The sequence below is a fragment of the Cannabis sativa genome, unplaced genomic scaffold, assembly GCF_029168945.1.
Source record: "Cannabis sativa cultivar Pink pepper isolate KNU-18-1 unplaced genomic scaffold, ASM2916894v1 Contig3, whole genome shotgun sequence".
In the NCBI taxonomy this organism is placed as follows: domain Eukaryota; kingdom Viridiplantae; phylum Streptophyta; class Magnoliopsida; order Rosales; family Cannabaceae; genus Cannabis; species Cannabis sativa.
The window spans coordinates 5,394,423-5,420,381 of record NW_026870039.1 but is presented as its reverse complement, the minus strand read 5'-3'; the positions used below and the strand labels follow the sequence as shown (position 1 = coordinate 5,420,381).

General features: G+C 37.3%; 1 protein-coding gene across 1 annotated transcript; it reads right to left on the bottom strand.

The window, feature by feature from the left end:
- Window positions 1-19,925: 19,925 nt before the first annotated feature.
- On the bottom strand, window positions 19,926-21,494 carry LOC133033232 (ubiquitin-conjugating enzyme E2 10-like). Its single transcript, XM_061107904.1, has 4 exons — window positions 21,285-21,494; window positions 20,593-20,720; window positions 20,381-20,485; window positions 19,926-20,270 (listed from the first exon to the last, which is right to left on the bottom strand). Exons 1-4 carry the CDS (start codon window positions 21,352-21,354, stop codon window positions 20,127-20,129), a joined length of 447 nt encoding a protein of 148 aa, XP_060963887.1. The 5' UTR covers window positions 21,355-21,494; the 3' UTR covers window positions 19,926-20,126.
- Window positions 21,495-25,959: the final 4,465 nt, after the last annotated feature.

Here is a 25,959-nt window from a genome sequence, read left to right as displayed (position 1 = left end):
TATATTAGCGAGAAACCATATGTCGCTGAATGTGAATAGAGAGGCATCAAATACATTACTTCTAGGAAGAAGAAAGCGATACGTATCAACTACAGAAGCACTGAGGGCATAATGTACAAACTAAGTGTGGCAGTTAGGTTGGCTCAAGACCTAGTAAGCGAAGTGCCTATCTCGTTATGGGAAGGCTTCCTGTAACTTCATCCAGTTAACTTTAGACATTTTCTCAATGAGACTTATAATCCTGATAAGTCAAAAGCTAACAGTCAAAACAAGCCTCGAAGAATCCTTCGTAAATAAGAACAACAGTCGTCACAAGACGTGCATCGTCGATCTCGGAATGGCCCCAGCTCGCTATTATGGTCACTGGAACTAAGCTTTTGTCGAGACATCTCCAAATACAAAAATTAAAGATGTGTTTTAATACACGATCGTTTTGACCCAGTAAAAGCGGGAAAATCACAACTGTATGATTTTCAAGTAATGACAGCATTTACATTACATGATATGTAATCAAACCCCATGATTTTAGGGGATGATTATTGTAAACAGATTACAGTCAACTTTGTAATTAACTGCTCACTTGTAATTATAAATAGTGACAAGTAAGATCAAAAAAGGGACGAAAAAACTCATACAAAAGAGGCCCTGAGAAAACAATCAGAAATCTGAATAAGATTGACTCATGGACTATGCAGAATTTTAACTGCAAAACCACGTAAAAAAATCCTGTGTTCATGCTATTATTTTTTCTATGTGAAATCATTACTGTGAGGCTCAAATTTGGTTAACGAAAATCTGCGTTAACATTACCCATCAACAACATGTGCTAAAATAGGCTTTGATCTCCATCCTCCTTAAAGTTTTATCTTACCCAAATTTCTCTATTTTTTGCTAATCTTGCCTGAAAGGAACATATTTGTGTTACAATTAATTATTTATTGTTGACTATAATGTAAAGTATTACTAAAATAAATAATTTCATTAATTACCTTTTATTTTTCTGCATTCCAGTAAGCAATGTAATCACCCCACACCTCCTAAGTTACTTTGTCTAGAGGTAATATGTCTGCCTTCTCCTGTCCAAACTCCTTAATATTTTCGATCCATTTTTTCTTAAAATTGGCCCGCCAGTCACGCAAATCCCACACATTCTGAGAAATCCCATCATCGTCCGAGAAATCCCACACATTCTACGGGATGTACTCGTTCACAATCAATCTTTACAGTTCTCAAGATCAGTGATGTAATATATCAATTTTGCTTGAGATGCAAGTATGAACATTTTATTTTAGTACCACTCCCAGTTGACGTAAATGCTAGTGAAAACACCATCAAATACTAATTGTTGTTATCACATTGGTACGAATAGAGTACTAAGAATAGGCAGATATTATGGTCAATAGTACTGTCCCACGAATGTTCTAAACTTAGTACAGCGTAGGACGCGGGGATAGGGTTATGGTTGGGTGTATGGGCCCCTAATTGTAATCTGGGTTATATTTATGATTATGCTTTTCTTTTTGAGTCTGTCGACTCACAGTTATTGTTTGCATGTGTAGGTAAGGACAAGGCTAAGGGTGAACAAAAGTGAGTTTGAGTAGACGAAGATTGTACATGTCGGGGCGGTTAGGCTTGGAGCATACGATCTTTGGGACAACAGGCTGCATTTTAAATGGTTGCTAAGCGACAACTTTTGTATCGAATGTTTTTTATTACGATTGTAAATATTTTAAATTCAGGATCCTGGTTATGTAAATGATATTTCTTTTCATTTAAAGAGTAATTAAATATAAGTTTTACTAAATCACAATTTTTAATAAACCTGGTGATTAGCAACGGATGGCGCAATTAATATAAAATCATGATAACACGCCTAAATTAGTAGGGTGTTACAGATTTCCTCTTGAAAATCTAGGCTTGCAATTTCTCTTGGTGTAACTGTCCTGATCACTAGCGAAGGAAGATGTGGATATTCACGAGCCCAAATTCTCAGCAATAGGCGAAGGCAGTAATCCATCACGTCTTCAAGTGTGATTCTTCTTGAATGTGATTCGAAGCTCTTGGATAGCAAGAAGACTGGTGCAATTTGAGAGTTTGAAAATTTGAAAAAGAAAGTAAAAGTGGCAACTGATGGTTGCCAATGGTATTTATACCCCAGGACAATGATCCATGTGAGGAAGGAGTGGATGGCCATGATCTTTTTGGAACAAAGTACGATCCCCATCCAACGGCTAGGGAGATCAAAGATTTATGTGTATCTTTGCATTTAATGCTCTTCAGAATAAAGGTGTGAAGTAATGATGAAGATACTCTTTTTTGCTTTTCGTATCAGTCAACAAACAACCGTCAAAATATAGCTGTTCCTAGACAACGACTCATCAATAACCACGTCCTAACACACGCTCGTCTGCCACATGGACGCACCATCATCACAGGCAGAAGCCAACTTCCACCGTCAAGTAACTTGTGAGAAATCAATTATTTCTTTCTCCAATCTCCACATATCCAGAACAAAGGGATCAGAGCAAGCTTCCACCATGTGCAGCTTCCTGAAAGCTTAGGGTAAATGTTATTCATGTTTCCAGAATTGGACACGTGGCCCCCAAGTTAGCATTTAAGACTTATCAATGGGACCCTCAACAGGGATATGGTGGGCTAAACCCACCTGGATAGAACTTTTCGGGTGTTATTTTAGTTGTGTGCTCACAGTATCTTTTGCCCTTGATAGGTTGAAGCTGCAAGATAGCTTTGGTATCATGAGCCCAGAGGGAAAAGGAGTTGCATTCTTGGAAGACTCTTTTGGTTTCCCTATTAGTTCCCTCCTATAAATAAGGGAGTTCCAGCTGTCAGATTTTACCATAATATCATATCGCGATTAAAGAGGAAACTTTTCATAACAAGCGCAGGGTAGTTATTTCAAAATATTCTCCCATTATAATTAGATACGGTTTTGACCTGATCAACTCAAGCCTGATTCACCTAGTTAGTATATTGTATTCTCCATGGGCTGGACTTCATGAGTAAGCCAAAAGACATTGTTCAGTTGTAAGCTCCCTAGTAGAGGGAAAAAGGAAAACCCTAATGTAATTCTCCAATTACTATAAATACCCAACTAATCTCATGGATTAGGGTTGAATTCTCTCACGTACTTTTACTTAGGCAAACTTACGATCATACATTCTGTATACCTTTGAGAATCTTTACAAGTAAACACATTACTAAATAAAATTAACTCGTGGACTAAGGCTAGTTAACGCTCCAACCACAAAAGAAAATTGTTTGTCTCTTATTATACTTTCTCTCAATTATTTTTTTCAGCTCTTATTATTTTATTCCATTTATGAAAATCTTAGGAAACAATACTATTTGGAGGGTCCAAAATGATAAGGTACACAATAATAATCTGGATAATGTGAAGCGTTTTATTGACTATATTCATCACTCTTATACCGACTATAGAGCTTCCCTCCTCCCTACTCCTACTCTGATCTTGGTGGAAGCTTGGCCTCCTCCACCTCATGATTGGATTAAACTGAATTGTGACGTAAAAGTGGGTTTGAAAAGAATGTGTATTGCAGTGGTAGCTAGAAACCATGAAGGCGAGGTGGCTTGGGTAAGTAGGGCAAAGTTGGATTTTTCTGATGCCTTTTGTGGCGAGGTGGTTGGGTATTGTTTGGCCTTAGACAAGGCAAGGCGAAAGGATGCAAATTTATTATTGAGGAGAGCGACTCAAGGGTAGTGATCAATTCTCTCAATGGCAAGGAGACTCGATGTGGCTTGGGTAAGCAGGGCAAGGCAAGGTGGCTTGGGTAAGCAGGGCAAAGTTGGATTTTTCTGATGCCCTATGTGGCGAGGTGGTTGCATGTTGTTTGGCCCTAGATAAGGCCAAGGCAAAATGATGCATATTCATTATTGTGGAGAGCGACTCAAGGGTAGTGATCAATTATCTCAACAACAAGGAGACTCGATGGGAAGTTAAGAATTACTCTTCATTTTGTAATAGTCCTTCTCCTCATTTTGTGGGTTGTTTATTTTCGCCATGTAATTTAATTTATTGATTATAATGTGTCGAGGTGGACCTTTACCCACAATCAATAAGGTTGCTTATCTCTTATCTCTATCCTCTATCCCGGTAAACATGTTTTGTAATGACCACGAAGTTTAACTTTTTATTTATACACGAGCAAGTTTTTTTTTTTAAAAAAAAAAAACTAGAATATATATATAATTTGTTTTCCCTTGACCTCTATGTGTATGTGGGTCTGCCTTGCACGGGCGTACCCTAAACTAGCAGGTGCATGTATTGGGTCGTCATTCTGTGGTTCATATTCGTAAATGTCCAATCAAATTACCCGTGTTGAGATCTACCATATATGCCTGAATTATTATATGTTTCTTGCTGATTTTGATATTATTCTCCATTTCTCCAACATGGTGCATAGACAAAAAGTAGAAATAAATAATAAAAAAAAAAACTGTAGAATTATAAAGTGTTTATTTCTTTCTCTTTGGAAAAAGACCATCACTATGGATTACTTGTCATTTTAATATTGGGTTGATTCTATTTTGACTAACCGAAAGCTATAAAGTTTTTTTGAATCGGACGATTCATCACGTGTAGTGATGAGATGGTAGATAAAAATGAATTTTCATTGGTAATAGTATACTCTAATAGTTTTTTTTTTTCTGTAGGGTGTAATAGATTATAGGTTTTTTTTTCTCAAGGTGTTATAGGTTATTGTTATTTACGTGTTTTTCATTTCTTTTAACTATTTGATTAATTATATTATAAATAACCATCTAATCCAATTGTCTTATTTGACTTTAGAAAGGTGTTTGTTTATTCTTTAAGTGGGTAATCCGTCGTCCGATATCGAGAGATTCCATAATTATTAGAATTTACAATATTTTTTTATTTTTGATAACTAGAATTAATTTATAATATCTTGTTTGTTTGGTGATATAGACTTGTATTGTAGTCATCATCCATAATTTTATATTCTTTTAATGAAAAGTCATTAGGTATTATTACATGCATTTCTATTTTTCTCTAAACTCATTTAATTAACTATTGATAAAATGAAGCTGTTGACATATAGTAAAAATTGATCTTCAATCTCTATGAGGTGTATAATTTAGAAGTAATATTAATTATCTAGAGACCACAAGTTAATAAAGTTCTACCTTCCAACCTACGCATTGTGTATAATAACAATTAAGTTTTATTTGCAAATCCTAGTATTATTGATTTTTTTTGTTTTTCTTTTTTTTTTGATGGAATAGTTATATTGAATTTAATTTGGTACCTCCATAGAGGATTTGGTTCGATGTATTCATCAGTAACACCTGTAACGGTGTAAGGACATCATCGAATCTACCGACACAGCAAAGCTAGCGGCACAAGTGCATATTTTTAAACTCCCTTCATACTACGATTATAACGCTTGATTTTTTTTTTTTTGAAAGAACAAAAATTCAATAAAACTAATAACAAAAGATATGAATCACAAGGAAAATTTCTTCCCTTTGAAACAAACCTGCTTCTAGACTAGAGATTCTAGCTCTTTTAGCAAGGTCATCCGAAAAAAAAAAATCAAATTACGATACAAAAAAAAAACTTACAAATATTAAACTATTTTAACTAAATTTAAGATTGATAATGGCACATCCAAGAAGTTGAGGCTTCTATTTTGAGCCAGACTACTGATCACAACTTGAGAATCGGAGAAGATGTGATTTTCCTTCCAAGAAGATTGGGTCGCCCAAGATAAAGCCAATTGAATTGCTCGAGTTTCAGTCTCCAATGGGGAAGAAACTTTTGTCTGGGCAGAGCAGTACGCCCAACTGCCATTTGCAAAATTAGTCATTACTGTAGCTAAACCAGTAACTACTATTACGATTTAAGAGACAATGAAAAGAATGAAATCTCTGTTGTTCAATTGAATTGAGTAATGTACAGTATTTATACAAGAGCTCTACGTACAGAGCAATGACAGCTAACAACATAACAGAAACTAACCAACTTAACTAACTGAAAATAACTGTCTAACTGTACAACTAACAGACATAACAAACTCATTCTTTAACAGCCCCCCTCAAACTCAGATTTGAAGAGCTTTCAACTCTGAGTTTGTCTCGCAAAGTAGGGAATCGAGAACTCGAAATGGCCTTAGTGAGACAATCAGCTATTTGGTCAATAGCAGGCACATGACGCATATCGATTTCTTTGTTAAGCACCTTTTCACGAACAAAGTAGAGATCGAGTTCGATGTGTTTGGTTCGAGCGTGTAAAACTGGATTAGCTGTTAGAAGAATGGTGCTGAGATTATCACACCAGATCACAGGTCGAGATGGCAGAGTGATTTGCAGCTCAGAGAGAAGTGATTTTATCCATGTAATTTCAGCTGTAATGGTTGCCAAGCTCCTGAACTCAGCCTCTGTTGATGAACGTGAGACAGTCTGCTGCTTTTTGGATTGCCAAGCCACTAAATTCGAACCAAAATAAATGCAGAACCCACTTGTTGATCTCCTGTCATCAGGATCAGCACCCCAATCTGCATCACAAAATCCCACTAAATCGAGTTGAGTTGGCTTTGTTAAATGCAAACCATGATCGAGAGTTCCTGACAGATACTTGAGAATTCTCTTAACTGCAGACCAATGAGATTGAAGGGGATTGTGCATGAATTGACAAACTTTATTAACACAGTAAGAAATTTCAGGTCTTGTAACAGTGATGTATTGTAATCCACCAACTATTGACCTGTAAAACTGTGCATTTTCTACTGGATCACTTTCATATGCAGATAACCTTAAACCAGAAGTCATAGGAGTGGCATTTGGTTTAGCAAACTGCATTTTTGCTCGAGCAAGTAAATCCTTGATATACTTGGTTTGGGACAAGTGAAGGCCATTTGTTGTGTGAGTCACTTCTATACCAAGGAAGTACTTGATTTCCCCTAGGTTTTTGAGAGCAAAAATCTTGTTTAATTCTGCAATAAGAGCCGAGATATAAGTGGAAGAGCTGCCTGTGATTAAAATATCATCCACATATACTAGAATAAATGTGGTGTGCCCTCCATTGTGTTTATAAAACAGTGATTGATCTGCCTTTGAGAAAAGAAAACCAAGAGAGAGAAGGACAGCAGTAAGCTTATCAAACCAAGCTCTTGGAGCTTGTTTTAGGCCATAAATGGCTTTGTTGAGCTTGCACACAGCATTAGGTTGAGAGGGATCTTCAAACCCTGGTGGTTGTGTCATGTACATCTCCTCTTGTAATTCTCCATTGAGGAAAGCGTTGTTAACATCTAATTGATGAACAGCCCATTGTCTAGAAAGAGCAATAGTGAGAACTATGCGAATAGTGTGGGGTTTAACAACTGGACTAAATGTCTCAGAAAAATCAAAACCTGGAAGTTGATGGTATCCTTTTGCCACAAGCCGTGCTTTGTATCTCTCTGTGGAACCATCGGGATTTTCCTTTATCCTATAGACCCATTTACACCCAACAGGTGTTCTGCCAGCTGGGAGAGGGACTAAGATGTATGTCTTATTTTTAACAAGGGCTCGAATCTCTTCATTCATGGCTGCATTCCATTTTGGATCCTTTAAAGCTTCATAAATGCTGGATGGGATAAGAACTGTGATGTAAACTTTGGGTTTGTGGATCCCATTTTTGGATCTGGTGCACATAGGATGCTGATTATTTGATGTTGATGTGGCTGTAGCTGGAACAGTAGGACCACAAGGTGCTGGAGCAGAGACAGCTGGAGTTGGTGCTGATGGTACTGAAATTGCAGGATCAGAAGCAGCAGGGACAAAACTTGGACCAGCAGCTGTACCTGTATCATTAAAACCTGGACTGAAACATGGGTTAGGTGGTGTAACATTGGCAGAGGAAGAAGTGGTGTCTATCATAGCACCAAATTGGTCATTTGAAATGGTAGTGGGTGAGGGATAGTGTGGGGAAACTGAAGTGGTTATTTTGGGTGGTGTGGCAGAGACAGGGTTGGGAAAGATAGTAGATGAAGAGCTTGCTGCAGTGCTGGAAAAAAAAGGAAAATAATGTTCATTAAATGTAACATCTCGAGAGAGATATATTCTCCCTTCAGAACTGAGACATTTATACCCCTTTTGATTTAAACTATAACCAACAAATGTGCATTGAGTAGATCGAAATTGCAGCTTGTTTTTGTTGTATGGCCTTAAATTTGGATAACATGCACAACCAAAGACTCTAAGAGATGTGTAGTTAGGCTCTTTGTGATATAAAAGCTGAAATGGAGATTGATTGTGTAATTTTGGGGAAGGAAGCCTATTAATAAGATAGACAGCAGTTCGAAATGCTTCATCCCAATATTGGAGAGGCATGTGAGCATGTGCAAGAAGAGAGAGACCACTCTCAACTATGTGTCTATGTTTTCTCTCAACAACCCCATTTTGTTCATGGGTGTGTGGACAAGATTGTGTGTGAACAATGCCACATTGATCAAAAAATTTGTCAAATGGCTTAAACTCACCCCCACAGTCACTTTGAAGAGCTTTAATGGGAAGATTAAATTGAAGTTCAACTTGTTTCTTGAATATCTGAAAGGTGGGAAAAGCTTCAGATTTTTGTTTAAGTAAATAAAGCCATGTATATCTAGTGCAAGCATCTACAAAGCTTATGTAATAAGTATATCCATTTGATGATTTTTGAGGTGAGGGACCCCAAAGATCTGTGTAAATCATTTGTAGGGGTTGAGTGTACACTGTGAGAGAGTTGGAAAAAGGTAATTTATGAGATTTCCCCAAACAACAAGCATGACAAAAATCAAAGACACTTTTATTGACTGAAGAGATATTACAATTGGACATTATTTTTTGTACAGTTTTTGCAGTGGGATGTCCCAACCTGCTATGCCATAATTGAAAAAGGGAAGGAGCTTGATTTAGAGATAAGAAGGCAGCTGGCTTGAGAGGTGGTGAAATAGCTGGTTTGCAAGATTGCAGGCCATTGATTTGTGTACTGTCAAACACATATAAGCCTCGATCAAGTTTGCCAACAAGAAGAGTCTTCTTGGTTGCCTGGTCTTTGACAAAACAAAGATTAGGGTGAAATTCAAAAAACACAGAGTTATCATTAGCAAATTGAGAGACACTAAGCAAGTTTTTGATTATTGTAGGTACATGGAGTAAATTTTTAAGGATAAGAGTTTTTGAAGATAAAGGGGATTTAAAGGATGAATGACCAATATGATGTATGTTCAAACCTGTGCCATTGCCCACCATGATCTGCTCTTGTCCATTGTATTCAGTACTGGTCATAAGATTTTCAGCATCTGGTGTTAGGTGATTTGTTGCACCGGAATCAGGATACCAATTCGAGTCTCCTACAGTATCTGGTGTGGCTATCATCGCGTGCATGTTGGAGTTGGATTGAGGAGGAGCTGTGCCAGGTCCTTGAAAGGTTTTATCAAAGCGATAAAAGCATTGGAGAGCCATGTGACCTGGTTTTTGGCATAGTTGACAGATGGGTTTAGGTGGCCATTGTGAATTTGACCATCTTCCCCTTCCTTGATTTCCACGGCCAGATCCACGATTTGCAAACCCATTGCTGTCATCTCTGGTGTGAAAACCAGAGTTGTTGTTGTGTCCCCCTCTTTGTGATGGAAAGTATCCTCGATTGGTACCAGTTGGTCTATAGTTGGCTAGATTGGCTTCACCATTTGAGATATCTAATTCTTTAACAGATTTCTCAAATCATCATTCTTGAGCCATTAGTAAAGCTTCAAGCTCCGTGACAGTGAATTTGTCTTTGTGAATGGAGTAGGAGGTGTAGAAGACATCATATTCAGGTCCTAGGCCATTAAAAATGGCCTCAATATGATCAGCAACAGAAAATTTATGACCTATAGCTGATAACAGATCAACTATGGATTTAATTTTAAGCAAGTAATCACTAATCGACAGATTGTTCTTTTTAGTGTTACGAAGTTGGGTTTTGAATTGACTTATCTTGGAGGATGTCTGAGCAGTGAAGAATTCTTGGAGAGCTGCCCATGCATCGGCTGAGGTTTCACATCCGATCATCCTGGTGTTCATCTGATCATTCATGGAGGAAAGCATCCAGGAGAGAAGAAGTTGATCTTGAGCTTCCCAGTCAAGATATTCATCAGACACGTTTTCGGAGGTGCGATCTGCTTCAGAGGCGTATTTTTGAGGAGCAGAATTTTGAACAAAGAATTGTTGAAGACGATGACCTTTTACAGCTGTGAAGATTTGATGTTTCCATGACAGGAAATTGTTTTCATCAAGTTTGGATGACAAGGAATGCTTGAACGCTACAGGTTCTTTCAACGAGGTTAGGCTAGCAGAGCTTCTTGAGTTGCCAGCCATGGGGAGGAAGAGAAGAATTGACGAAGAACAGAGATGAGGAAGACGATACCCTCTGGATCAAAGAACTTGCTCTGATACCATATTACGATTTAAGAGACAATGAAAAGAATGAAATCTCTGTTGTTCAATTGAATTGAGTAATGTACAGTATTTATACAAGAGCTCTACAGAGCAATGACAGCTAACAACATAACAGAAACTAACCAACTTAACTAACTGAAAATAACTGTCTAACTGTACAACTAACAGACATAACAAACTCATTCTTTAACAACTACAGCCTCCCTCGATGCATCAATGCAAATAACTATATCAATACCTTCCCTACTAGGCCCGAATATCCTGTCTAAAAAGTTATTTGGTGATTTAGATCAAAGCCCAAAAATCAGCAAACGAGGTTGCTATCTTGAAAGAAACCATGTTTAAATCAGTAATTCTCCCCTTCAATCTTATAACGTTTCTTTGCTGCCAAATATCTAAAGCAACACAACTAAAGTACAACAACACCATAAGTCAACTGGTGTTTGGAAAGATGAGAGAAAAAGATTCTATCACCTGAGACAAAGAACTCCCTAGAATAGCATCTAAACGGCAAAGGAAAGGGCCAGAAAACCAGAAGGCTTTCACAACATTACACTCTTTGAATAGATGAAAATAACTTTCCTCCATATCACCACACAAAAGACACACTTTTTCTGTTAAGGCTTGTTTGGTAGATAGAATTGGATTTGGAAAATTATCCAATAATAAAACACCCTACCGGCTCAAAAAAATTAATCAATTTTATTTCTAAATGTTACTCAACATAAATATATTTAGGTGGCATTTGATAACACATTTATTTTCTAATTTTTTAATCACAAAATTTAAAGTAAATTTTTTTAAAAAATTTTACTTTTCGAAAACAACGTTTGGTAATAATTTTTTAATCAATTTTTTGTTTTTTAATTAGAAAAGTGAAAATATTTTCTAAAGTCACGTTCTTATAAAACTATTTTTATTTTTTAATTTTTTAAATAAAACAAAAAAAAATCACTTTTAAAAAAATTTTAAACAATTTTGTGTAATCAATATTTTAGATCTCGACTCTAAGTTGGACCTTAGGACCTGGACTTCGGTCCTAACCTCATTCTCAGACTCCAACAACGGCCCAGCCCAAGACCCAAATCTAAACACGAATTAAATAAAATAAAAAAATAAAAATGAAAATAAAATTTATAGAACACATTTTCGTTTTTTGTTTTTATAATTAAAAAACAAAAATGGTTATAGAACACATTTTATTTTTTAAAAACACACATTAATTTACTTTTACTTTTGTGATTAAAAAAATAAAAATAAAAAAAAATGTTACCAAACGCCTTCAAAATGTGTTTTATAACTACTTTTATTTTTTATTTTAAAAACAAAAAAATAAAAGTATGTTCTCTAATTATTTTTGTTTTTTAATTTTAAAAACAAACAACAAAAATGTGTTGTAACCATTTTGTTTCTCAATTTTAAAACAAAAAACATGAATTTGATTTTTTTTCTTTGCTTTTTCTAAATAAATAATTATGACTATCATTGAATATTGATAATAAAAAAATAAAATAAAAAAGAAAAGTAAATACAGGACTATACATAAAATTCCTAAAAAAAATTACGTTTACAAGACTTATGTGATAATGAAATCCAAAAATAACAATACAAAATAATCAAGTTGGGTCAAATCTGAAAATCCTGTAAAATGAAGTGATAATGAAATCTGGCCGGACTAAGGATAACCCAAGACAATCCATGTCGTAAGGTCCCAATGAGCAGGCATGAAGTAAAACATGCCAATTATTATGTGGAGCTAATGACATCTACTTGTAAGAATACTCGACCCTTGTTACTCTATATTGAACCTGGGAACACAAAAAAGTCAGAAGCAGAATCCTTCTTCCTCTTCTTCTTGTTCAATTGAAATTTGCTTTCTCAGATTAGTGGAGCAGAGCTTCAAGGTTAACATTTTAAACCATGCACTAGCTGTCCACTTTAGCACCTTCTCTCTATCACTCTGAGTCATCCAATTAATCAAACTTTTGCTCTTCTTTTTCATTGTTGTTTCTCCTTATTTGATCATAATAAGAAACTCTTGATAACAATGGAATCATCAATTCGTTTAAGTTCTCCATTATCAGTAGTATGAATGAAAACTACAACTTCCAGTAAGACCTCAATTCCTTGTAGGCATGCAATCTCCTTCAAAATTAGTTAAAACTTTTGCGTAATGGTACAAGTTGATCATAGAAAACATATGATTCACATATATAATAATAAGCAGTCAAAAGACAAAGCGATCACACTATTGTCACTAAAATTGTAACCTAAAGATTTCAACTAACCAGGAATGATCATATACCTATTTTCCAACTAATTTTCTTTGTTGGATTTTTATATCTCTACATCTCATAAAGGATAGAAGAAAAAAATAGTAATACAATAAATTATAATATTACATGAACAATAATAATAGACCAAAAGCAATAAGCAGAAAGAATGGTTGGAGTGGGTGATGAGATGAAGCATGAGAGTTCATCAATGACTGATTTGTAGTGGCAGATCCATTCTTTATTCTTTCACAAATCAATCACAAGCAAATTTACATACATAGGTTCGTACGTACATACATACATAGAAATTTGACTTATATACATAGGCCAAAATTAGTTCCCTAAACTTAAGCTTAGCTGAATTGGTAGAACAGGTTAACTTTTGTTATTTTTCTCAAAATGTCCTCCCCATTTACATCACCCGCTCTTTCTTCCCTCTTTCTCTCTTTCTGTCTCATCACTGAAACAAACAACCCCCTCCCATTTTTCATCCGAGCACTTCTCCACCACAAAAAACACTACATTCCTTTCTTTTCACTCATTCTCTTCACTACACTACATTCTTTCACTCATTTTTGGACGAAACATCATACACGAATTCAATGGATAATTATTATTTTTTGTTTAATCTTTGTCTGTATACTTAGACACAAATCTGCTTAGTGTAGCAGTGCATCCTGTTTGGCTTTGTACTTCCTTAATTGTTGTGGGGGACTTCATGTTCAAAAGGGCTTGGATCTTGTCTGGGTTTAAGCTTCTTCATGTTGTAGCTGCAGAGGATTTTTGAAATTTTCTGTCGCTCCTTCATTTGCCCCCAGTCCTTTTGGACTTGACAAGCATATCATCTATGCACACCTCTACATTGGGGCTGATAAGATCATTGAACATCATGAAGCTTCTGATGTGTGGCCCCTATATTCTTCAGCCCTAAAGGGCGTGACTTTGTAGCAGCACAAGTCTAAGTCTGTCACGAAGCTTGTATGCTCCTGATCTAGTGGGTGCATCCTTTTTTTCTTGGCTTTAGACAAGGCCAAGCTGTGATGAGTAGATTGTTGATCTCCTCTTGACATCCACCTCATGCCTTATTGGGAAATTCAGGCAAAGATGGTAGATGGGTCCTGCTACCTTCAAGTTTCATAGGGCCAATCATCCCATCATGGCGTTGGAAGCTGAGGGAATGTTGATTATAATAAATTGTGCCATCTGAATTCTAGTGGTTGGATTTTCTCCAACATTGTATCTAACATACCCCATGGGTGTGATGCCTTGGCCAAAGAGACCGTGCATCACTTGATTGTAAGACGCCAAGCCAGTGAGTTGGAGCCTTATCTTTTCATGTGTTGATTTTGAAAAGAATATTGAGGGAGGCTCCATTGTCCACCATATATCTTACTGCAGTCATATTCCCATTTATGCGGTAAAGACTAGGGGGTCGTTGTGCGAGAAACTGTTCTCAAGTGTGTCTCCTATTTTAAGAAAGAGATCGTGGGTTCTCTAAGCTTTGGTTGCTTAGAGCCTTGTTCTTCGCCTGCCAAGAAGTTACTTTTGGGCTCATGACGGAGTGTCCAAGCATAGCACTCTTTGGCTTTGTTGGTCTCGTCTGCAATATGGGGTCCACCATTGTCGACCGTTAAGTGTCTTGCCATCTGAGGTTTGGGCAAAGTTGGTGGTACCTGCCTGTAGCGTAGCCAAAGATGGTGGCCAACCTTCAGAGATGGAGGCTAGCCTTTTGTGGTAGAGGACAGCCTTTGGAGGTAGAGGCCAAAATTAGGAGGTGTAGGCTAGCCTTCTGTGATGGAGGCCAGCCTTCGGAGGTGGAGGCCAAACTTCAGAGATGGAGGCCAGCCTTCTACGATGGAGGCCAACCTTCGGAGGGAAAGGCCAAACTTCTAAGATGGAGGCCAGCCTTCTGTGATGGAGGCTAGCCTTCTGGACTTCCTATTGCTGACTTGCCCTACTGGGACGTTTGGTCATGCCTTGTTTTGGGAGATTTGATAGAAGAGTTAAGCATATACACTTCTCCTCCTTCTTCCTTGGACTTCATGGCATAAAGGGATTTTTGAATTTCCCTCTCTTGCCATTATGTTGGTCAGAGCCATCGTTGTTGCGCTTGCCTCCACCATTCTCATTGTTTGAGAATTAATAGAAACCGTGTGCACTGGTCGATATGCTGGACTGTGTTTGGGGCGCTATGAAGCCATCTGTTCGCTCAAGGAGCTCCTCCAAATTGCTCGTTGAGATCCTCCTGATATCTTTCTAAAAGTCACTCAACGGTAGGATGCCTCCGAGTATGGTCGTATATCAGCCTTCTTCTAACAAGCATGTGACCTAGGTGGCCTCGGCTATGATTGTTGAATGTAGTCCTTCAAGGGTTCATCTTGTCTTTGCTTTATTTCAACAAGATCCTCCAGTCGGGCAGGTATTTGTCTTGAAGTAGAGAAATGAAGATAGAACTCTCAGGAGAGCTCTTCCCAAGAATTGAATCTTCTTGGGGCTAGCTTGAAAAACTAGTGTTGGGCTATTTAAGCTAGAATTGCCAGAAAATTCAGCATTGCACATCTCCAAATACTTGTAGGAGATCCGTCTAGATCTCAAAGTACTTCAGGTGTACTAGAGGGTCTTCTTTTCCCGTGTACATCTTCTAAGTTGGCATCTTGAATTTGGGCAAGAGCAAGGCATTGATGTATGCCGAGAATGGTGATCCCCTAGCCCTGTCTAGCTCAAGTTCTAAGGGCTTTGGACTAGCTAGGCCCTTGAGCATATCTCATATTTGATCCAACTGTGCTTGCACAGAAGGATCTATTGTTGTAGAGGCTCGGTTAATTAGCCTTCTTTGATTGAGTTGCAGCCTCAGATTGGACAGAGCCTAACCAGCCATACCTTGGGAGAGGGTACACTCAAGGCCAGCCAACCCTGAGTCTAGTGCTTGTACATGGTCAGCCAGCCCTATCTGGGCAGGGCCTAGCCGCCCACACTTCTCTGCCTAGCTGGTAGAGTTTGTGCGTTGACATGGAGTAAATCACACCAACTGTTGGTGTTTGGTGGATCCAACTATCTGAAGTGATTAACTTCACTTCTCAAATTGTTGTTTTGGGTGCTTCCACCCGCTCTCAGTCCTTGTCGATTGAAAATTGATCTTCGGGTGACTCGCTCCCCTTGGGGAGGGAGTGCTTTTATCTGGCTGGCCATGGAGACTGCTGGAAGAGTTTGGCTGGCCATGGGTACTGCTGGAGGAGTCTGGCCGGCCATGGGGACTGTTAGAGGAGTCTAGCCGGCCATGGGGACTCCTGTTGGTGGTTGGTTGGCCATAAGATGGACAAAGGGGGCTGTTGTTAAGCCTAAAATCCCTAGCTGGCCCTCCATGCCGCTGGTTGCCGGGATCTGACAATATTTATCGTTTAACCTTTGAGGAAAGGTTTGTCCTCCCTCTGGTAAGGGAAGATTTGTCCTAGTTCACGGGGAACTGGGTTGATCAGCATATCGATAGACCCTCCTTAATTTATCAACAAGTCTTCCTTTAAGTGGATCTCTGATGAGATCTTGGCCTCTTCGATCGATTCTCTAGTTGAACTACCTTAGTAGATCGCTGGCCTCTCTATTGCGGCGATCTAACTCTGTTTGGCGAGATCGAAGGATGTGATCTTGGTCATCCATCCATCTCAAGAATTCGTGTCTCTACTGAAGGAGTACATCGCAATCAGCAACGCGTGGTTCTTCAAGGGATTTGCATCTCTACTGAGCAAATATATCGCAGTCAGCAGTGCATGGTTCTTCAAGAGATTTGCAACTCTGCTGAGCGAATATATCGCAGTTAGCAGCATCTGATTCTTCAATTTGGCCTGCATGGCCTACAATTTCCCTGAGTCTGGCCAACTCAAGATCTTCTCCCATGCCCAGGTGAGGCTTGCCAATTCCTAGTCTCGTCTCTCCTGCATTGTACTGAGGGTGAAACCCGGTTGTTGTTCTTGGGGGTGCCTCCTAAGGATTCTTCCTTCAGTTAGAGGCGCCAATGGTGGGTCTACTCTTGGAGGCATGGGCCTACCACTTGGATCCATCGGGATGCATGTATCATTCTGGCCGCTATAGAGTCCTGCCAGGTAATCCTAGTTGCCGATAGGCCTATAGGGGAGGTCTGGCCACCCAAGGTGTGCAAGACCTAACAGGACGAGGCCAGTAGGATCTGGCAGGACGAGGCCTGCAGGGTTTGGCAGGAGAAGGCCTGCAGGATCGGGCAGGACAAGGGTTGAAGGACCTGGTAGGTCAAGGGCTGCATAATGCTGGTAGGTCAAGGGTGGCAAGAGCTGGTAGGCCAAGGACTACAGGACTTGGTAGGTCACTATAGTTCTTCCTAGTGGAGGCTAGACTCGTGGCGCTTATTGTGGTGACAGGATTCACCACATTTGTAGTATTCATCGAGATTCTAATTGTGACTAGAACCTGAGTATTTGGACCTACAGTCTATGGGTCTTGAGGGAGACCCAAAGATGCGGATGGTGTGACGAGAATTCTTCTTGTATTAACCATGGCATTTGATTAGATACGATATCCGCACTCTTAATGAAAGCACCAAACTGTTGATCTCAAAAAATGATCAACTAACAACTGGGTTGTATAAATCTGATGCTTGCCACGTGTTACACAAATAGAATGAAAAAGCAATAAACATAGAGATTTGTTATAGAGGTTCAGCCCCCTTGTGATTGTGGGTAATGACCTACTCCCCTTTTGGTTGTATTTATACCGAGGGAAATATTATCCAGATCACTATTGGTGAGATCTGTTATAGCAGCCTTAGGATTACAAAGTAGGCCAGCCTAGGGTGCTTACTAGCCTTAGGTGTTGGCTAGCCTAGTGTAGGCATGTGAGAGAGATGAAGAGAAGAGAGGAAGAGCCCTAATGGGGGTGTACAAGAGAGAGAGAGAGAGAGATTCGGAGGCTAAGTGATTTAGAGGCAACTTAGAGAACTTAGGTTTCTAGGCTAGGGTTAAGGCCTTTATATAGGAAGCCTTAAACCCTAGGTTTACAACTTAAATCCCTTGAAAATAGTATAGTTAGCTAGATATTTACATAAGACCAAAATGCCCTTAGATTCTAGATACTTCTTAGCCTGTCTGTTGGGCTTTTGGGGCCCAACTTCTCAGCCAAGTGTATTGTTGTACATGGAGTCTTGTCAGGTCAATCTTAGCCGTCAATAGGCCTTCAAGGAAGTCTGGCTGGCTATGGTCCTGCCAGGTCAATCCTGGTTGGCCATGGTCCTGCCAAGACCTGGCAGGACAAGGCTTGCAGGGTCTGGCAAGTCACTATCGCTCCACCAAGAGGAGGCCAACCTTTGAGTGTGGAAGCCAGCCTTTTGTAAGTTGAGGATAGCTTTGTACATCATTTTCATGAAGAGGTAGGTTCCCTTGTTCGAACAGAGTCTCCTTGGGTCCGGAAGTCACTTCTTGGCTGGCCAGCTTGTGCATAGATCCTGGCCGGCCTATAGGCTTACCCTGGCCGGCCTATATGCTCCTCTTGGCGGGCCAAGGATGTTGGTACAGCTCCTTGAGGGCTCGCTTCACTCCCTTCAAATGCTGCTTGACGGTTCTGCTATATATTGCATGGAGGCTCTGTTCTGCTATTGGCGAGGCTGTACTCCACCTGTACTCTATCTTTGGCTTACGTGGACATGCCACGTCAAGTGAAAAAAAATTTGGATAACAGATATATATTTTTTCTTTATTGTTATCTTCATGAAGCTAGATCATATGTGTGTTATATTCTTACCCCCAAATGGGAGTTTATAATGACTAGTTGACTCTATAATATTTTCTAATTGCATTGCTCATATAGCTTAAACAAGTTTTAATTTTTCGGTCTCTTTTCTTTGAACAATAATAAATATTTCCATCTAAATTCTAAATGCTCTAACTTTAAGGCTTGGAAACGATATGTGAAAATTACTTTAGGCATAATGGTTTTGGATATATACTTGCGAGAAATAAAACCTGTCGATCGTACTGATATCATTACTGTTGCATAGAAAACTCTTCATGCATAATGGGAAAAGTCAAAATATCTTAGCCTCATTGTTATAAAAAGTTCCATTCATGAACATCTATTGAGTGGTTTGCCTGCAGACACTACAAATGCCAAAGAATTTTCCAATATTATAGAAAAACTATATGATACTAGTGAAAATGCTGAAGTTTGGACATCTTATAAAGATGACATGACAGCCATTAGGTGTGGTGAATCTAAAGGAGTGAGATTTTATTTTAAAAATTGTGAATGTTCAGTCCAAATTGAAAGGTCATAATAGTCCTCTTCCTAACTCTTACTTTATTTATCGTGCTCTTCATACACTTCCTGTCTCTTTTAGCCTTATCAAAACAACTTACAACACTTATAATAAAATATGGAGTGTTACTGACCTAATTTCACACTGTGTAGCTGAGGCAAGCAAGCTAAAAAAGGAGAAGAATGAATCTTCTTAATATTTTTCTCAACGCAAGTCCAACAAAGGCTAGGGAAAATAGGATAAGAATGAAGCACAAGTAGGGACTAAGGGATCTCACGAAGCCAAGTGAGAAGAAGTTAAAGCTTAAAGTGGGCACTTATATTGAAGTTAACGTTATCTAAGTTGACACATTTATTCTTGAATTACAATTTAGTGTTAAGATTGTCTTGAGATTTTTTTTTTTTTATTTTCTTACATTTAAGAGAAATTTAATTTCATTTCCGCTTTTAGTTAAATAATAATATTCTCTCTTTTTTTTTTACAAATCATAATGTTAATATTAGACTCTAAATTATTGGAAATGTCATTTTTATTCTGGTGATCTAATAATTTGTCATTGGTTCCTTAACTTTCTCTTTATATTAACAATTTATTCAAATCTAATAAATTGTTAGGACACACTCCTAACAATTATGGATCTGCATATTTAACTTTATTCTAAATTCTTTTTTATTTTATAATCTGTTTTCTTCTTTAATTGTAATCGAATTTTGTTTGAGGTGTTGCAAAATTACAACATACAATTAAAATACAAATTCGGTTGCTATGCTTTTAATGATACTTATTTAATATTTTGTTTTATCTAAATACAAATTTAGCATCTTATAATCAAATTGATCAATACAATTTTATAAATATTATCAAACTAACACTCATTTATGTGAGTTTTAGATTCACATTCAATTATTTATAAGTAAAAAGAAATTTGTCATATTGATAAAATTTGTTGACTAAATTTGGACCTCAAGATACGAAATATGTATCACTTTAAATTACATAGTATCAAATGACTATTATTGAAAACATATATTATTGTGTCAATATTTCCATAAAACACATAGTATTTGTTTACTCTTAATATTATTAATATTGAATATATTATATATAGATAGAGACTAGCCCATGGCATATTTTTGAGTCCAGCTACGAGCTGTTGATTCATACTTGAATTTGTCAGTCTTGCACATATGAGCTATTTCAGGCACCAATGGGTCATCTGGGTTTGGGTCCGTTAGCAGAGAACATATCGATAGTAAAACCTGCATAACACAACAACAATAATAATTCAAATTAAAAATTGGAAAAATAAATAAATTCATAACATGCATTTTTATTTTTAACATCACATGGTTTTGGGTTAGTTGGTTACCTTGGATATGGTAAGAGCCGGACTCCACTGCTCTTTCAGTATGTCTAAGCATATATTTCCATTGCTATTTATGTTTGGATGAAACACCTTTGTCCTAAAGGCTACCTTAAACAACAACAACAATAATAATATAATAATAAATCAATTGGGTATGTCAGTATATTTGTGCATGTAAATTGGTGAAGTTGAGTTTGGTTTGAAAAATTAAGTACCTTTGGGGGTTTAAATGGGTAATCAGGAGGAAAATGAATGGTTACAAGAAATACACCCCCTGCGTACGGACTGTCGTTTGGACCAATAATTGTCGCTTGCCAGTGAAACATGTCCTCAGCCACTGGACCTGAAAAAATTAACCAAATCATCTAATGTAACACTTCCATTTTAGAAAAAAAAAATGTAAAGATTGAAATTAGTAAAATGACTTAATTATAAATAGGGTAAATAGCGGCATACTTAAAGTTTTATGTTTGTAAGTAGCATAAACTTAATATTTATTTTTAGTAGCATAAGTACCTAATATTTATAAAATTGAAATTTTTTTCTAATTTTGTCAGTACATACTTTGTTATTGTCTTAAACAAGACACATATAAGGTGCAAATTCTAGATCATTAGGTCTAGATAAAAACGTGTAGTATCAGTTACTTCCAAATGTTCTTTTAATAAATTCAAAACAGAGTCTGTACTGACGAAACTGAAAGAAAATTATAGTTTTACAAACATTGAGTACTTGTGCCGCTGAAAATAAAAATTAAATTTATGCCACTTACAAACTTAAAAATTTAAGTATTTATACCGTTATTTATCCTTATAAATATAACGTTTTATTTAAAGTTATTTTCAGAAATGACTATATTTATATAATAAACATAGTTGTGTATTATGTTATGCTATGTGATGTTTACCTGCACTGCATGAAGTTGGTGGATCTCTTTGCAAGTCCTTCAGCTCCTTCAATATTCTTTTTGAGGCCATTGAAAGGAAAACAAGTTTTCTCAATTAAGGTGCTGAGTATACAATATATGTATGAGACTGTTTATGAAGATGATCAATGTTTTATGAGATATTGAGACTGAGATGAAGAACTTCTCTATGGACAACACAGACATAAAAAATGGTGTATTTATAAATAAATTTAATAAGACAAGTGGTTCTAAGGAGAGGCCGAAAGCAAAGACCCATTTGTTTTCTTTTGGACTGCTCAAAGTGGGTACAGAATAGATTCCATAAAAATTTATTTTCCTTTTGTAGCCGAAACAAATATCTATCTATCTATGAACTTTACTTTTTACTAATGATAGTGCTTTCTTTACTTTTTCAAATATCACAAAAAAGTTTGGATGAGTTAACAAGATGATTTACTTACTTGTCAAACTATATGTTATTGGGTAAAGGGTATAGTGATAATTTCTTACTTATTTCGATATTTACATAAATATTTTAGTCTAATTTATTTTAATGGTCTTATAGGTTGTGATTAATTTTATAAAATTTTAAGAACTTTAAAAAAATTTAGCACGTTATAAATAGGGTTTAAATAATCTATTATACTCGTAATTCTTTTATTTTATAGTTATACGTGTATGAAATAAATTGTTTAAATACTACTTTCTATAATGTAAATTATACTGAATTTTTCAAAATTTTACATAATGTCTTAAATAATTATAATATAAACAACTATAAAAAAGAACTGGACTAAAAAAATTTCTTAAATATCAAAACAGTAAAGAATGCATCAATACACTTTTTTTGGATGGTACATTATAGAAACACCCTATACTACTACATTCTTGCTTTCTCCTTTGTGACTTTTAAAAAAAAAACCAAATTACACATTTATGGATCAGTAAAATACTTAATCCATATCTTTCATTGGAGATGTAAAAATTGTACTATATTTAGCACAAAAAAATACTTTGTGATATATTTGCATCAATTTTTAGTATTGTACTCCAATGTACAATTACAAAACTTGATGCAAAATTTAATTTGTTTATTAAAAGAAAAAAAAATAATAATTTTATCATTAATATTATTATTTTATTATTATGTAAAACAATAGAAAAAGAATATAAATAGTTCATCATCAATGTTATAGCTAAATACATTAATAAAATAATAAAAGTGACATAAAAGTCAATAATACTATTAATATTTATGATGATGCAAATTTTGTATCATTTGGCACAACATTTGCTATGTGCCAAATTTACATCACCTTTTGGCACATTATTGAAGTATATTTTTTTAAGTGAGCTATATTTTAGATTTACATTGCTTATTTATATCTCCATTGGAGATGATCTTACAAGAGAGCACATTTACTACTATGACCTTTGTCGACTGAAAAAATAGACAATTGACTCAGAGTTAAAAAAATACAAGTTAATCAACAATAAATAGTTTGGAATAATAAATAAATATAAAGAACACCAAGATATATAGAGGTTCGGCCCCCTTGTATATGGATAATGACCTACTCATCTTTTAATTGTATTGAATGTGAGATAATATCGGGCAGATCACTAAGCAAGACAAAATGAATTCTAGTTACAGCTCTCAAAGTGTTTATAGAACATATCTTTCAGCAAAGTGCTCTTAGATGTTTGAGTATGATTTCAGCTCTCGGTCCTTTCTCCTTGTGAATTTATTTACTATTTATAAGGGGAAGGTTTTTACATTAGCTCCGTAGAAGGAGTAAACAAAGAATAAATATCCTTACATTCTAGGGTGCAATTAAGATCTGTTGAAGCTCCTTTATTCTCAGATAGATTTGCTAGATCCAAGTTTGTAGGATTCAGTTTGAGATATTTGTGGAAGCTTGTTGAAGAAAAAATCAAGGCTCATGTAGCCTTATCTGACTTTTGGAAGTGTTATTTTTGATTGGTAGGTTAATCACCTAGCCAGACCTTTCTCGAGACTTGTCCTTTCTCGTGGAATCATTCTTGCAAGATCTCTTGTCTTCCCTGGCTGATAGGTTGGTGACCTAGCCAGGCGCTTTGTGAATGGTCACACTTCAGTCTCTTCAACTCAATGTTAAATGTCAGTTCTCATTGTGACAATTTTAAAACACATTTTATGGGAGATCATGTTGACGGTTGCACTCCCCCCATAATTTCACTTTTTGCTCTTTCTATTTCCCCGTGATGATTTTATTAGGAATTAATTTCCCATTTAATTAATTTTGGGAGAAAATCAAATAAAGGAGGCCTATATAAAGGCCTTTCTTCTTCTTGAATCCCTCATTTTTGTTTTTTCTTCCAGAATAGATTCTACAGAAAAATAAGAAAAACTTCAAGAAACTCAAAGCTTTTCCTCGTGTTCTTCCTTTGTCTTCCACTGCATAAGGGAAAACCAACAGTCGTCTTCATCAACGTCCAGGCTTTTCCCCAAGATTCACCTAGTGAGTAAGTTCCTTTAACCTTCCTTTTTTCTTTAAAAGATCTGTGTTTTTTATTTTACACTATTTTTGGAGGTTAAAAAGCCTACATGCCTTGGGTTTAGGGAAACCCAACCACTACAGTTGCCCAGGTATGTTAGGATAGGTTAATGTAGGGTTTTAGCTGAAAAGGTTGAATCTTGACTTTGTTTCCCACATTTTTGATTATGGGTCTTGAAGAACACAAAGAACCACGGTTTATGGCTTCTTTTTGTAGAATTATCTTAAATCTCTTAGGGAACCTGGCCGGCCTATTCGAGGTGTTTTTGTCGCTAGCCGACTGATTATATGTTGCCCATATGGTCTTTATGTTGTCTAGATGTTTACCTCCCTTTCCCTCTTTGCACAGATGAACCTGCGCGACTATTGGTGAGGTGAACACTGGATAGACGTAGATCTTCTCAACCTTCTCTTTAAAGATCATCTCGCACTCCACGCAAATGGTTCTTCATCTAGTGATTCTCCAAACAGCTCTTCAAGCAGTTTTTTTGACTTAGAAGTCAACGGTGGTTCTCCTGAATAAGAAATCCAACACCACCACCACACTGAATGGATTGGAAGAGAAAACTATGGTCGATCCATTTGGGAGCTAAACTGGGGTTGGAAAAAATTTCTTCTAGCTTCTTGGACATAAATTGTTCGACCAGGTGTCCCAGGCACCCTGCTAGAGGGACGTAGATCCTCCTTTCTAAAGAAACCATCTAAAGTTAACATTTTCGTGATAGTTGCACGGTACACCAATCAGGATCCAAATTTGACCAGGACAAAGTAGACCTACTGCGTAGCTCCTTCAATTGACCCCACCTTGCTAAACTGATGGTAATAGGATGGGTTGCACAAGCCAACTAAGCTAAGATGCATGTTGAGTAGGCTAAAAGGCCTACTGAGCTTAAAAAAAGGGCATGACCGGCCCGGAGGCTAGTCAAAGACTGTGATGTTATTACAAAAAACCTCTTAGGGGGTACAATGATGTTACAGAGCCTCTAAATGAAGATGGGCTACCATCCTATGCCGGGACTGATCATGCTGAGGAGGAATTGGCAGCCCCAGTGCCTTTGCCCCAAAGAGGGGAGCCAGAGGCTACTTGGGTATTCCCTTCTCTACACTGACTCATGCAAGGTTAAAGAATCTCGTGGCCAAAAATTTGGTTGGGGGGCTTGACATTGACTCGCCAGGTGAAGAATACCTAGAACATTCCCCTCCTAAGAACTAGATGGTGTGGTCTAGTCCCCATGCTGAGCAGGGGCTATCCTGCCACTTCACTCGTCCTTCTGAGACATAGCCAATTATTTTGGGATCTGCCCAGCACAGTTGAGTCCAAATGGGATCAAGTAAATGTCTTCCCTCTTCATTTTATATGCACATATGGGTTGGCCACAACCTTCGCCCTTCGAGATCAGATGGTATTTTGACCTAAAATCCAACCCTAGTCAGGGTCAATCAAGGTACTTCTACTTCAGCCAGTTGGGCTACATTTGGTTTGGTGGCACGAATGATCCCGCCGTGTCTAAGATTGGCGGCTATGCCCGAGATTATTTTATGGGCTATGGTGCAAAGGTTGTGCATCATACCTTCTAATGGGTTCCCACCTTTGATCAGCCAATACCTACCCTACAACTCAGGGATAGGGCCAACCATATCCTCTCGTTTCTCACCTCAAGATGGAATATCTACAAGTTCGTGACGAGAGAGAGCTTCATCAAGTATGGTCTCTACTCTCTACCCTTCTTTGGGCAAACCTTAAGGTTCATCTGATAAGATTTCTTTGAAGAAGAATACAAGAACCTAGAGGAAAGAACTTGAGACTGAAGCTCCCTTTGATAACCTTTCTGAGAAGAAAAAAGAAACCAAGAGGGAGAGAATTGCTCGGAAGAGGGTTTAGTAGGGAGAGTCTTTGAGTGAGGCCCTTGTTGTCATTAGACCTTAGGGATCAGAGTCTACCACAAGTTTCTGCGTAGTAATTGTTGAGGGCAAGGGTAAGGGTATTGCGAGTGTGGAGAGTGAAGAGTCCAATTCAAATGACAAGAGTTCCATATATCCCTCCCTGGGATGACGCTTCTGGGCAGGCCAAGGGTAAAACTTCTTTACTTTACACTCAACTTATGTCTTTTAAAGTTAATTTCTGACCAACATTTTGA

Bases quoted from the DNA above. Each gene is read 5' to 3' on its own strand.
- LOC133033232 (XM_061107904.1), bottom strand. From the start codon at position 21,354: ATGGCCTCAAAAAGAATATTGAAGGAGCTGAAGGACTTGCAAAGAGAT. The intron at 20,721-21,284 runs GTAAACATCACA...TAATTTTTTCAG, and splicing joins ACCAACTTCATGCAGTGCAG to GTCCAGTGGCTGAGGACATG. The intron at 20,486-20,592 runs GTACTTAATTTT...TTGTTGTTTAAG, and splicing joins ACCCATTTAAACCCCCAAAG to GTAGCCTTTAGGACAAAGGT.